This window comes from Asterias rubens, chromosome 3 (assembly GCF_902459465.1).
Source record: "Asterias rubens chromosome 3, eAstRub1.3, whole genome shotgun sequence".
Classification (NCBI taxonomy): Eukaryota; Metazoa; Echinodermata; class Asteroidea; order Forcipulatida; family Asteriidae; genus Asterias; species Asterias rubens.
Window position 1 is genome coordinate 16,881,782 of NC_047064.1, and position 13,538 is coordinate 16,895,319.

At 40.2% G+C, this 13,538-nt stretch overlaps 1 protein-coding gene across 2 annotated transcripts; it reads right to left on the minus strand.

Moving 5' to 3' along the window:
* Positions 1 to 658: 658 nt before the first annotated feature.
* On the minus strand, positions 659 to 9,868 carry LOC117288522 (fucolectin-1-like). Of its 2 annotated transcripts, none has more exons than XM_033769413.1 (5): positions 9,645 to 9,868; positions 4,500 to 4,638; positions 3,345 to 3,473; positions 2,503 to 2,592; positions 659 to 1,766 (listed from the first exon to the last, which is right to left on the minus strand). In XM_033769413.1, the coding sequence occupies exons 1-5, from the start codon at positions 9,717 to 9,719 to the stop codon at positions 1,537 to 1,539; spliced, it is 663 nt and encodes a 220-aa protein (XP_033625304.1). In that variant the 5' UTR covers positions 9,720 to 9,868; the 3' UTR covers positions 659 to 1,536. The 2 variants fall into 2 exon arrangements, with proteins under 2 accessions (XP_033625304.1, XP_033625303.1); XM_033769412.1 differs by lacking the exon at positions 9,645 to 9,868 and adding an exon at positions 6,250 to 6,359.
* Positions 9,869 to 13,538: the final 3,670 nt, after the last annotated feature.

Here is a 13,538-nt window from a genome sequence, read left to right on the forward strand (position 1 = left end):
AACAAACGTAAGCCTAATTTGGTCATAATTATTAGCTATGGAAGTAGAGAAGTGCTTCACGAAAACTAGCAGCTAATTGGTGTGGGAAAAAAAAATCATTAATCTTGTTTATGTGTGTTTTTTTCTAGGATAAAACTACCATTCCAGAAGGCTAACCTGACAAATAAAAATCCAAAATAAATAGTTTTCCGAAAATAATGTTTCATTCATGTTTATAGACGATGTGACCTATGTTTGCATTCAAACCGCCCTCTTTTGACAAAACACTATTACGTCATGTTTGGCCGGGCACATATGAGTTGCGTAGTCATAGTAAGATTGCGTACACTTTCGATCTAGCTGGCTGCCAAAACACAAAGGTTTTGCCCGGCGGTATGCGCGCGAATCATGTTATGGTTTTCGTGTGACGTCAGAGGTCACATCGTCTATAAGGCCGAGAGAAAATTTAGTTTTTTTAGACCCTTTTTTTTTTTTTTGGGGGGGGGACACACTAATTTTCTATTTTGAACTATCACTTTAGTTTGTACACTCAACTGTAACAGTTGAGTGTATGATTCTTTAACGAGTTGTATTGACAGTTGAGTGCAGATTCGTTACGGGTCTACGGTTAAGTAAAGATTCGTAAATAATAATCAACACTTTCATCAACAGAGTGAAGTCACAGAACCAACCTTGCTTTAAGATTATTTGTTTATTATCAAAACTATATGTTATATCGTGACACCCCTTCATGTTGCTTCAGTACTCTACATCTTTGATGGGTTTAGACAACTAGCTCTCTACGTGAAAATGGCTTTACAAATCGTTGCTTTACGCTCTTTTACACAACAAAAAAAGAAAAACTGTGACAAACAACTGGCTGTTCGTTTGTTGCTGTTTTTATGAGGACGTAAACAACATTTGAAATAACAAAACCAATTCTTATACTTTGCATTTTTCCCCACATTTTTTTAGAGAGAGAATTATCTAGGGGTATTACGGACCACCATTATGTACGCTTTCCCTGAACACATTACAATAATACACATACATGTACATAGTAATAACGTGTATAGGCCCTATCAGCGACAGAAGGGTTCATTTGAAAAAAAAATTGTAAGTAATTAGCAATAACTTTTTAATCTTAATGTGTGTGGTGGTAGCTTTAAACAAGAAATATTGTATTTAAAGGACATCAGCGACATAAGTTAGACAAAAGCACCTCAACCCCCAGAACCAACAGCAACAACAAATGAAATTGAAAAAAGACTCAATCATGTAGACACTCTTAATGTTAAAAACGTCAAATTTCCGTAGTCTTGATTTTTGGGCTTTCCACATTTATTTTTGTTGTTGTTGCTCAATTCCGGTTATGAATAAAATTGCATTAAGAAAAATAATGCTAAGCCTTTAAACGAAAAAAAGTTCGACAAGTCGGAGTTAGGTCAAAAACACATTGTCCATGTTATTGTTTACAAATTTAGCTAAAAGTTGCTTTTAAAAGTCAAAATCAAAGTCGTAGTCAGTAAGTCAGTAAGTCAGTAAGGATTATAATTTCTAGCAAGGGCCAACGGTTCCCTCCACCAGGACTTCACAAAGTTGCAGAATCCGTACAGCGGGAATGTCGACGCTGATGTATCTCGCCGTCAACGGGCGGTCGCACGTTTTATCGATGAGGCCGCCACGAGGCTTTGCTTGGCCGGAGGTAACTGGCAAACCGCAAACTGGGTTGTCCATTACATGCTTATTGCAGCCTGCACGGACAACAGCACCCTCCAAACGTTCACCTGTGGACATTATTAGGATGAGACAATTAAAACATAAAAATAAATAATAAAACAAAACAATTGAAACACACAAGCAAACGAGCGTGCCAAACAGTAAAGCAAGCAAGCGGGGGAGCTAGGAGGGGGAGAGAGCGATCATGGAACCAAGTACACAAGAGCAAGCAAGCACGCAAGCAAGTGGGGTAGCTCGGAGGGGGAGCGAGCGACCATGCAACAAAGCAAACGAGCGAGCCAGACAGCAAGCAAGCAAGCGGGGGAGCTAGGAGGGTGAGCGAGCGACCATGCAACCAAGCAAACGAGCGAGCCAGACAGCAAGCAAGCAAGCGGGGGAGCTAGGAGGGGGAGCGAGCGACCATGCAACCAAGCACACAAGAGCAAGCAAGCAAGCAAGCAAGCAACAGGCAGCAAGCAAATAAGCAACGAGCAAGCAAGCAAGTAGTTAGGCAAGCAACACACAAACACAAAACCATAAACGATAACTTATTTATGCTTCAGACAAACCAGGTATTGTTTTGTAGTTGTGTCAGCCAGCACACTGTTGGTCTTGGCCCAAGACGTCAGCTGGAAAGGCCACTACAGAATGCGAGCCAGTGAAGTTATACCTCCATGGTTAAAGCAACCCATAAGAAGGCGTATAAAAAGCGATTTACAACCAAACGCAGTACATCGAACCAAGTTAATGAGAAGACACTTCAACACACTATTATCCTTAAAAAGAAGTAATGAATGCACTTACTGCAGCAGTCTCCTCGGTTCAAAAGAGTAACTTTGGTGATGCAATGTTCACCATCAAGGGCAACCTGCCACCATGGGTTCAGTTTCTCCTCTAGATTCACAAAACAGAGGGTAGTCAAAGTTAGAATAGGACTAAAATGGGAGGAGCATTGGCTTCGTAATTAGACGTTGTTTGGTCTTGGCAAACTGTGCTCGTCTTCAAGAGAAGATGATACTACATGAATTCGAAATGTAGCGGTCACAACGGCTCCTATCGGACCCAACACTAGCCCATTATTTGTATCAGAAATTTTACTAACAATCGCTTTCTATTTATTCACAACATATCTTGAAGTTATATACCTTTGAGAGGAAAGTTATTGATGTTTCTTAAATGTTTAAACTTCTGAAGTTACACACTAAGTTTGGACTTAAAGGCAATGGACACACAAATTTGTAAATACTTAAAATAATTGTAAGCATAAACACTTACTTAGTAACGAGTAATGGAGGGCTGTTGATGGTATACAACATTGTGAGAAACAGCTCCCTCTGAAGTCACGTATAGTTTTTGCGAACGAAGTAAATTCTCAGTAAAATATCTGGAATTGATTTCGAGACCTCACGCGTCAGGTCTCCAAAGAATCAAGCATCTTAAAGCACACACCTTCATGTGACAAGGTTGTTTTTCTTCCATTATTAGTCTTCGACGACCAATCGAGTTCAAATTTTCACAGGTTTGTTATTTTGGGCATAATGTTGAGATACACCAAGTGAGAGGACTAATGTATAGGGTTCACCAAAGCAAAATAGGTTTGCCTTCTATATCTTTTGGTTGCTTTTAAATGTATTTTACAATCTTACGTGTGCTGGTGCAGGCATTGAACGGGTATTGTATCGTGTTCCTGTCCCCGTCCGCTGCGAGTTCAGACGTGTACAAGGGTGCTGAATAGTCGGAACTCTGAGAGGTAGGCCGGCCAATGATGGAAATTGCTGTGTACCAGAAGAAGAAAAATGCATTTTAAGATAACGAAGTGGATTCTTAGATGGAAGTTTCATGTCAAAAGAGTTGATGAATTAAATACTATTATATCGATATGTTATAATTTTGTGTGTGTGTGCAGTGCATAGAATACTAAATAAAGAGGTTTCAACACCATGTAAAAATCTCTTTGAGTCGTGTTGGTTTTGAAAGGAACCCGTGGTTCACGCCTCAGTAATTCGATCAGAAAGCTCTGATCGTCTTCTGGAGAAACTTCTCTTCATGCAATAGGTGTGTTCGATTATAGCTTCCCTGTGTCGACCCCGCGGTGCTCACTCGGGTGAGCCCCCGACAGGAGCAAATCGAACGATCACTCACTTCTCGTTGACGGCATGCACACCAGGTCACCCCCAAGTGACCAATTCCAAAAGCAAGGCACTTGGGGCTCACCCGGGTGAGCCCCTGGAATGACGTCGAAGCTATTCGAACGTACCGGGTCAGACCGGGGTTGACACAGAGAAGCTAATCGAACGCACCAACAATTTAAAATGCTACTGGCACCTATATAACTTGGCTTTTTTTCTATGTAATGTACACCCACCCACACACAACCACAATATTTTGGTTGGTACTTTCTATTGAATGTCACAACGTTTTGCACAACGTTTTGCCCAATATTCATTAGTAGGAGCACAAGTCGTAACTATTTGCAAATTAATATGCATGAGTAGTAACAACATTTTGATGAATACTGACGTCAATTTATTATTTATCCCTCAACCTCCTCCGCCTCGCCTCAACTCCAAAATCCTACCAGTTGGGAAGTCAAACCAATTAGGGTAGTAAACCATGTACATTTGTAATTGTATGCCTTTGTGGTTTAAAGGTTTTCTGTATTTTTTATTTTATTTTAGCATTTCTAGACGTGCAAACCGAAGTGAATTTCACTGTCTATGTATATGTACTATATATTATGTGTGACATTAACAATTTAATTGAATTGAATTTAACTGAAATGAATTAAAATGAGAACTCACTCGAAGCACGTTTCATCACTTCACCCTCCTCCATCTTGACCTCCCTCTTGTCACCATTGAGGTATTCTGCTTCCCTGTTCCGTTCCTCCTTCTCTCCTAGAAGTTGTTCAAGACTTTCAATATCTCGCTCCAATTCTTCCTAAAGAAAAATTAGCATTCTTGGTAATGTGGTGAATAAATTAAAGTGATATGAGCCAAAACTGTCCAACAAAACGACGGACACGTTTGGTTATTACTAATATAATAATATATAAAGGGTGCGTTCGTTTAGCTTCCCTGGGTCGACCCCGGTGTGAGGCGGGATTTTTTTCCAGGAAGAACGTGGGTAATTATCTGCACACGTTGGTCCTGGAAATTAGAAAGCGCAACACACCGGATCGACCCGGGGAAGCTAATCGAACGCACCCATGTCTGCTGCCGAAAGGACTCGCCTTCATAGGGTGCGTTCGATTAGGTTCCCTGGGTCGACCCCGATGTGGCGTATTTTATTTTTTCCAGGACGAACGTAAGGTAATTATGTGCCCACGTTCGTCCTGGAAAAAAATTAAATACGCCACATCGGGGCCGACCCAGGGAAGCTAATCGAACGCACCCATATGGGCAGTAGGGCCAAGTTTCACACAATTATTTTTTAAAATAAAAACGTGACTTACGCCAGAGGGTGATCACCTCAACCGAAAGTAAGCTTTTTTGATTGGTCCGAGGTGATGTTTGCCAGCTGCACTACCAGGTGCGTTGTAATAATTATACAACATTGTGAGAAACAACTCTCTCTGATGTTTTGTAGTTAAAAAAAAAAAAGGTAAACTCATGCTTAAATATTTGAATCTGAGACGCTGGACACTATTGGTAATATTGTAAATTTGACCTCAAGTGGTCGTCAAAGTTGCAAGATAAAAAATGTTAAAAAACTACCCCGTCGCACGAAGTCGTGTGCTGTCAGATGCTTGATTTCGAGACCTCAAAATCTAATTCTGAGGTCTCAAAATCAAACTCGTGGAAAATTACTTCTTTCTCGAAAACTACGTTACTTCAGAGGGAGCCGTTTCTCACAATATATTACACTATCATCAGCTCTTCATAACTCGTTACCAAGTAAGATTTTTATGCTAATAAGTAGTTTGAGTATTTGCCAATAGTGTCCATTGCCTTAAAGGCTTGAACCCCTTTTTCAGGCATCCGAAAGCAGAACATTGTGTGCAAAAATGTTTTTTTATTTTCAATGTTTTAAAAACAATTTCGTTCGAAAGGAAATATTTACGCTTTCCCTGACAACGTTTCGTATCCCAGGGATTGAACCTTCGAAGGGAGCGAAATGATATTTCAAAGGTGCGAAACAATACTTCGAGGGAACAAGATTTTGAAAGGGAAAAATAGTTCACTTAAAAAATCGGAACAAATCGTTTGAGTTCAGATGCTTGGACATTTAGATGTTTTTGAAGGCAAGTTATACCAGCCTTGGTTTTTAGAAAGATTTCGTTGTTTTATAAGTGTGGATTTAAAAAAAAAAAAAAAAAAAAAAAAAAAAATACTGTGGAATCGCTTTTTAAAAGGTGTTCCAGCTTTTGAGATATCGCCGTAAAGTCGGAGCAGTTATTTACACGCAGGAAGAATAATCCCAAGTAGAAAATCACAATCTGAGAAACGTTATACGCGGTAACACACTTCTAACTGTTTTCGTCATTCATTTTAGAGTGAGTACCAAACATAAATACATTGCTTTTTTACTCAGCTATTGTTTGACTCTTACCTTGTTCAGGAGGTTATCTGGGAAAGCCAAGACTACCTGGCAGAGGGCCACAGAGAGCAGAAAAACACGCAACATTATGAAGTATAAAAGCCGTCTGTTTCGACAAGCAAAGTTACAAGCTGTGGTTCTGCTTTTGATAAGTTTGGTTCTTATATGGGGACTCAACTCCAATAAAACAAAGCGCAGGATTTTAAAAGACTATTGTAATGGCATCCCTGGAAGCCTGGGCAGGGGGGCCTCGGTTTCTGGCCTTCGGTCTTTTTTGAAAAGGGAGCTATTGTCCCGATTTGCACCAAAGCAGAGTAATAATAATAATATCGAAGGCTGAAAGGATAGTTAAGATGCTGACATTGGCAATTGTGTTAAAGAAGCAACCGAGGGGAAATGGATTAAATCACGAACAAAAGTCTAGACGAGTATTAAAGAGTATTGTTGTTTAACCTTGCACCGAGGTCTAAGCACTGTATACTGAGTAGTTTCCAGAGTTGTGATGCGAAAACAAATCCACAGGCAAACGTTCGATGAAGCTCAGGTTATCGTCAAGTGAACATTTTGACAAAGGGCACGTCAATTATGTCTGCTGAAAGCAGTTCTTGACAGAAGGGGGTGGAGGGTCAAACGAAAGGGCAAAACTACGGTGGCTCATATCCGCCAATTCCTAGAGAACCCTTGTTTTATTTTATTATATAACGCAATAAAATACGGCGATATTATACACATAATGAATGTTTATGAGTGCAATGGTGCGAATAATTATGTTCATGACTTGAAAGATGGAATGTTCTATTCAACGAGGCGGAGCCGAGTTGAATTGAACATTCCAGCTTTCAACGAATGAACATTTCGCACCATTGCACGAATGAAAAACATTCATTATTTGTTTTATATAATATCCAAGTAGATCTTTGTCATTTTGATTAAAAGATACAACTTTCAAAACAAACAAAACGTAGGCCTACAATTTTTAATTGTAGAAGCCGAATGTTAAGTAATTTTACTACCTTGCAGTAACACTGCTGCGTTACCAAAGACACGCACACGCAGTGATATGTGTTTACTCAGCTTTTTCGTCCCATCCGAAAAGTACTATTGCACGCTGGCAGCGTGCAATGGTACTTTTCGGATGGAACGAAAAAGCACGGTGAGTGACTCTGCGCAATGGCACTTTTATTTGCTATCACGTGACGGACAATCCTCCAATCAAAATAATGGCAAGGATCTGCTCGGGTGTTATATAAAACGCAATAAAATACGGCGATATAACGCAATAATACGGCGATACAACGCAATAGTACGGCGATATTATACACATAATGAATGTTTATGAGTGCAATGGTGCGAATATGTTCATGAGTTGAAAGATGGAATGTTCCATTCAACGAGGCGGAGCCGAGTTTAATGGAACATTCCAGCTTTCAACGAATGAACATATTCGCACCATTGCACGAATGAAAAACATTCATTATTTGTTTTATATAACATCCAAGTAGAACTTTGTCATTTTGATTGAAAGAAACAACTTTCAAAACAAACAATTTCAACTGTAGAAGCCGAATGCTAGTAATTTTACTATGCCTTCTTGCAGTAACACCTGCTGCGTTACCAAAGACACGCGCACGCAGTGATGTTTTTACTCAGCTTTTTCGTTCCATCCGAAAAGTACCATTGCACGCTGGCAGCGTGCCAGCGTGCAATGGTACTTTTCGGATGGAACGAAAAAGCACGGCGAGTGACTCAGCGTGCAATGGTACTTTTATTTGCTATCACGTGACGGACAATCCTCCAATCAAATGGCAAGGATCTGCTTGGGTGTTATATAAAACGCAATAGTATGGCGATATATCGCCGTAAAATAAAACAAGAGTTCTATAGGAATTGGCGGATATGAGCCACCGTACAAAACTACAAGGAGAGCAGCTAGACCTGTGTGTGTGTGCGTTGGGGGCGTGTTGGGGTGGGGCAGGGCAGATTGGAGGGAGGGTGCGAGAAGGAAGAAGACTGAATGACTAGGCGCTGTTCTTCCCGAAGATTCTACCAGTACAGGAAGTTCTGAGACTTCTAAAGACATTGATACTGAGATTTATGTTGGTTGATAACTGGAGCCTGAAGTATATAAAATGACACCATGAAGTGTACCACGAGTTACCGTGGAATTGCCCAGATGTACAACAAAAATAACATGTGGAAGATCCTTTTTTCCTTTTGAGATATCGCCGTAAACCCGGAGCGGTTATGTCCACGCGGGAAGAATACAAGTAAAAAAACACAATCTGAGAAACGTTACGTGGTAACACACTTCTCAAATTCAAATATTTTGGGGCATTAGAAACTTTTATATAACACCCAAGCAGATCCTTGCCATTTATTTTGATTGGAGGATTGTCCGTCACGTGATAGCAAATAAAAGTACCATTGCACGCCGAGTCACTCGCCGTGCTTTTTCGTTCCATCCGAAAAGTACCATTGCACGCTGGCAGCGTGCAATGGTACTTTTCGGATGGAACGAAAAAGCTGAGTAAAAACATCACTGCGTGCGCGTGTCTTTGGTAACGCAGCAGGTGTTACTGCAAGAAGGCATAGTAAAATTACTAGCATTCGGCTTCTACAGTTGAAATTGTTTGTTTTGAAAGTTGTTTCTTTCAATCAAAATGACAAAGTTCTACTTGGATGTTATATAAAACAAATAATGAATGTTTTTCATTCGTGCAATGGTGCGAATATGTTCATTCGTTGGAAGCTGGAATGTTCCATTCAACTCGGCTCTGCCTCGTTGAATAGAACATTCCATCTTTCAACTCATGAACATATTCGCACCATTGCACTCATAAACATTCATTATGTGTATAATATTTTTACCTAACCACGTTTATTATAATAGTGAAGTGTTTCTCAACACGCCTACAATATCGAAAGCTGCTGTAATAGGCTTCTAACAGTGTTTTCGCCATTAAATTTTAAAGTGATTACCAGACATGTACCTTGCTCTTAAGGCAGTGGAAACTATTGGTAATTGTCAAAGACTAGCCTTCACAGTTGGTGTATCTCAACGTATGCATAAAATAGCAAATCTGTGAAAATTTGAGCTCAATCGGTCATCGAAGTTGCAAAATAATAATGAACGAAAAAAACACCCTTGTCACACGAAGTTGTGTGCGTGTAGATGGTTGATTTCGAGACCTCAAGTTCTAAATCTGAGGTCTCGAAATCAAATTCGTGGAAAATTACTTCTTTCTCGAAAACTATGGCACTTCAGAGGGAGCCGTTTCTCACTATGTTTTATACCATCAACCTCTCCCCATTACTCGTCACCAAGAAAGGTTTTATGCTAGTAATTATTTTGAGTAATAACCAATAGTGTCCACTGCCTTGCTCTCAAACTGTTGTTTGACTCTTACCTTGTTCAGGAGGTTATCTGGGAAAGCCAAGACTACCTGGCAGAGGGCCAAAGAGAGCAGAAAAACACGCAACATGATGAAGTTAGAAGCTCCGTCTGTTTCGTCCAAGCAAAGTTACTAACTGTGGTTCTGCGTTTGATGAGGGACTCTACTCAAGCTCTTGTCAGGAGAGTAATTATACACCGACATAACATGCAAGGTGCATGCAATACACTCATCCGGCCGTGTACGTGTGGACACAGCATGCCAGCTTTCCATAAAATTCTGTGTTTTGATTGGTCGTCCGAGGTGACCTCAGACTAATCAAAACAAACCAAGCTACGGTAGCGTTTAGTCACTGCATTTATCCATGATATCAACCATTGTATCCAATGGAACCACTGGGCTCAGTCTAGTTAGTGTTCATGCGTTTTGCACGTACGTACAAGGCTCATTAAGCTCCTGGCCAATAAAAAGGTCTGCTTTGAAGACTCCATCCCAAGCCCCTCCCTCTACGACTGTCTACATCCTTATAAATCCTACAACGAGCCCCGGTTTTTCATTGTTCGTTTCTTTCACCCGCTTGGTTCGTAAGGAATGCCGTCGAGAATACAATGCTAACACTATACTCTTATACTAAAGGAGTATTCCAATCCCAAACCCACATCCCCAGTCGTTACGACTCTTATCCTTTAGGTACATCTTTTATATCTCATATGTACAGAAAAGGTATCGTTTGAAAAGACACCTAAATCCTTTGGGTACATCTTTTATATTACATTTTGACAGACCAGGTATCGTTTGAAAAGACACCTAAATCCTTTAGGTACATCTTTTATATTACATTAATTTTGACAGACCAGGTATCGTTTGAAAAGACACCTAAATCCTTTAGGTACATCTTTTATATTAGTTGAACAATCAGCTACTGGACTCATTGTTAAACTCTATAGACGTCAATGGTCAAAGTGTGTTAGATCTTCCTGGATCTTTGGGCGGAGTCAGCAAAGCAGAGCTTTTTATTGGCCAGGAGCTTAATGAACGTTGTACGTACGTGCAAAACGCATGAACACTGTTTAGACTGGGCCCATGTCTTTATCCGCAAATATAAAGGGTGCGTTCGTTTAGCTTCCCTGGGTCGACCCCGGTCTGCCCCGGTACATCAGTAGCTTTGATGGGGCTCACCCGGGTCAGCCCCCAGTGCCCTGCTTGTGGAGTGGGTCACTTGGGGTGACCTGAGGTGCATGCCGTCACCACGAGAGGGCGAGTGTGATCGTTCGATTAGCTCCTGTCAGGGGCTCACCCGAGTGAGCACCGCGGGGTAAACCCAGTGAACGCACCCATAGATGCCCAAATAGTCACTGCTGTCAAATCCGCAATTGAAGTTGACAGCGTATCATTGGGTGCGTTCGATAAGCTTCCCTGTGTCGACCCTGCAGTGCTCACTCGGGTAACCCCCCCCCCCCCGGCAAGAACTAACCGAACGATCACACTCACCCTCTCGTGGTGACGGCATGCACCTCAGGTCACCCCAAGTGACCCACTCCACAAGCAGGGCAATGGGGCTGACCCGGGTGAGCCACGTCAAACTATTAGAACGTACAGGGACAAACCGGGGTCGACCCAGGGAAGCTAAACGAAGGCACCCATAGATTACTGGTTTTTGGTGCACCACACTCTAATAAACTCCCATAGAAATCAATACTAAATGCTAAATATTCAGCAATACTCATGGCAATATAACATATTAAAATCGCTCAGCCTCTTGAAAACCAATCAATCATATTTTCGGAAAAATTTTTCTTTTCAATTTTCGGCAGCTCAATTGGACATCGAAGTTTCGAGAAAATTATGAAAGAAGAAACACCCCATGTTGGACGAATTTATGTGCATTCAGATAGGAATAAAAGACTTCTAGCTATAAGTCTTTTATTATTTTAGTGGGAAATTACCTCTTTCTCAAAATCTATGCTACTTCGGAGGGAGCCGTTTCTCACAATACCATCAACAGCTCTCAATTGATCGTTACCAAAGTCAGTTTTTTAAGTTAATTTTTATTTGTTTTGAGTAATTACCAAACGTGTACCTTCCCTTTAAAACAATCCTGGAAAAATCCCACTGATAAGGTTCCGTTCCCAATCAATTTTTATTTTTTTATACCTAAGTTTTAAAAAGAAATGTTTCCAGATTATGTGTTTTTGTTTTTAATTTGATCAGTTAAATGTATGTCAATCTTTTCCCCTCATACACACAGGAAATGCATTTGAACAACGTGAGACTATTGAAAAATAGTCTGAAAATAAATATTGGAAAAAACTCACATTAGTTCAATGGTACAGTGACATGCAACTTTGTATTTTATTATTTAAAGGAACACGTTGCCTTGGATCGGTCGAGTTGGTCTTTGAAAAGCGTTTGTTATAAAATGCATATGTGTAGAAAGATGCTGTACAAGTAGAATACAATGATCCACACAAACATGCCTCGAAATTGCACGGTTTTCCTTTTACCTCGTCGACTAACACAGTCGGCCATTTATGGGAGTCAAATTTTTGACTCCCATAAACAACGCAATTTCGAGGCAAACTTGTGTGGATCATTGTATTCTACTTTTAACACATCTTTCCAACCAAACACATTTAATAACAAACGATTACAAACGCTTTTTTATAGACCAACTCGTCCGATCCAAGGCAACGTGTTCCTTTAAAGTAATGTTAACCGGTATTTCAATATTGCCTATGCTTTGTTTGTTTAAGGTGTTAGAGCTTCCGCCGAACACCTCTGGTAGACATGTCGCTTTATTGGTAGTATTATGTTATATTTAAATACCGTCAAAATAAGCTGATATCAAAGTTATAGGCACTGGACACCTTTGGTAATTGTCAGATACCAGTATCCTCACTTGCTATCCCCTATTCCAACAAATGACTATATTGCCTTGATCATCGTAGTTACAAGGAAATAAATTATTGAGAATAAAAACACCATCTGTGTGTTTTCAGATGCCTTAACAGAATATTAAAAGACTTCAGGTTTGAAGCATTTTATTTCTGATCAAGAAATTACCTCTTTTTCAAAAAAATAAGTTGCTTCAGAAGCAGCTATTTCGCACAGTGTGTTACTGGTACTGTCGACAGCTCTCCATTGCTCGTCGTGTAAGTTTTTATGCTAACAAAATTTCTGAGAAGTGCCCAGTACCTTTAAAGGCACTGGAACACAATTGGTAATTACTCAAATGTAGCATAAACACTTGCATAGTAACGAGCAAGGGAGAGTTGCTGATAGTGTAAAACAATGGCTCCATCTGAAGTACACGTAGTTTTCGAGAAAGAAGTTATTTTCCACTAATAATATTTGAATTTGATTTCGAGACTTCGGAATAAGATTTTGAGGTCTCGAAATCGAGCATCTGAATTCAAAGGACACCAGTTCGTGTGACAAGGTTTTTTTTTCTTCTTCTTATTATTATTATCTCGCAACTTCGACGAACAATGAGTCCAAACTTTCACAGGTTTGTTATTTTGTGCATAATGTTGATATACACACCAAGTGAGAAGACTGGTCTTTGACAATTACCAAAGATGTCCAGTCTCGATGCTACATGGTGCAATATACAACAGAGTAGGCCCTATATACACACTAAACATACTGGGTCTTTTTTTACGTGGATCCCGGGTCCTATTGCATGGGGTCTGAGCCATTTCTAGGTCAGGCTGATGACCCATTATAGACTGAGGTTAAAAACCAGACTTTAACTCAGATAATGCGTCAGCTGGAGCCATTTCGTGGTCATGTTGGCATATTCCGGGGTCATACTGACCCATATAATGGGCCAATCGCCCATATGGCCCAGATCTGGGCAAATTATAGAAATGTTAGAGAGATCAAATAAGATTATGAGAACTTTGAATT

Bases quoted from the DNA above. Each gene is read 5' to 3' on its own strand.
- LOC117288522 (XM_033769413.1), bottom strand. From the start codon at position 9,719: ATGTTGCGTGTTTTTCTGCTCTCTTTGGCCCTCTGCCAGGTAGTCTTG. The intron at 3,474-4,499 runs GTGAGTTCTCAT...TCTGGTACACAG, and splicing joins AGTGATGAAACGTGCTTCGA to CAATTTCCATCATTGGCCGG. The intron at 1,767-2,502 runs GTAAGTGCATTC...TAATGTCCACAG, and splicing joins GAACCGAGGAGACTGCTGCA to GTGAACGTTTGGAGGGTGCT.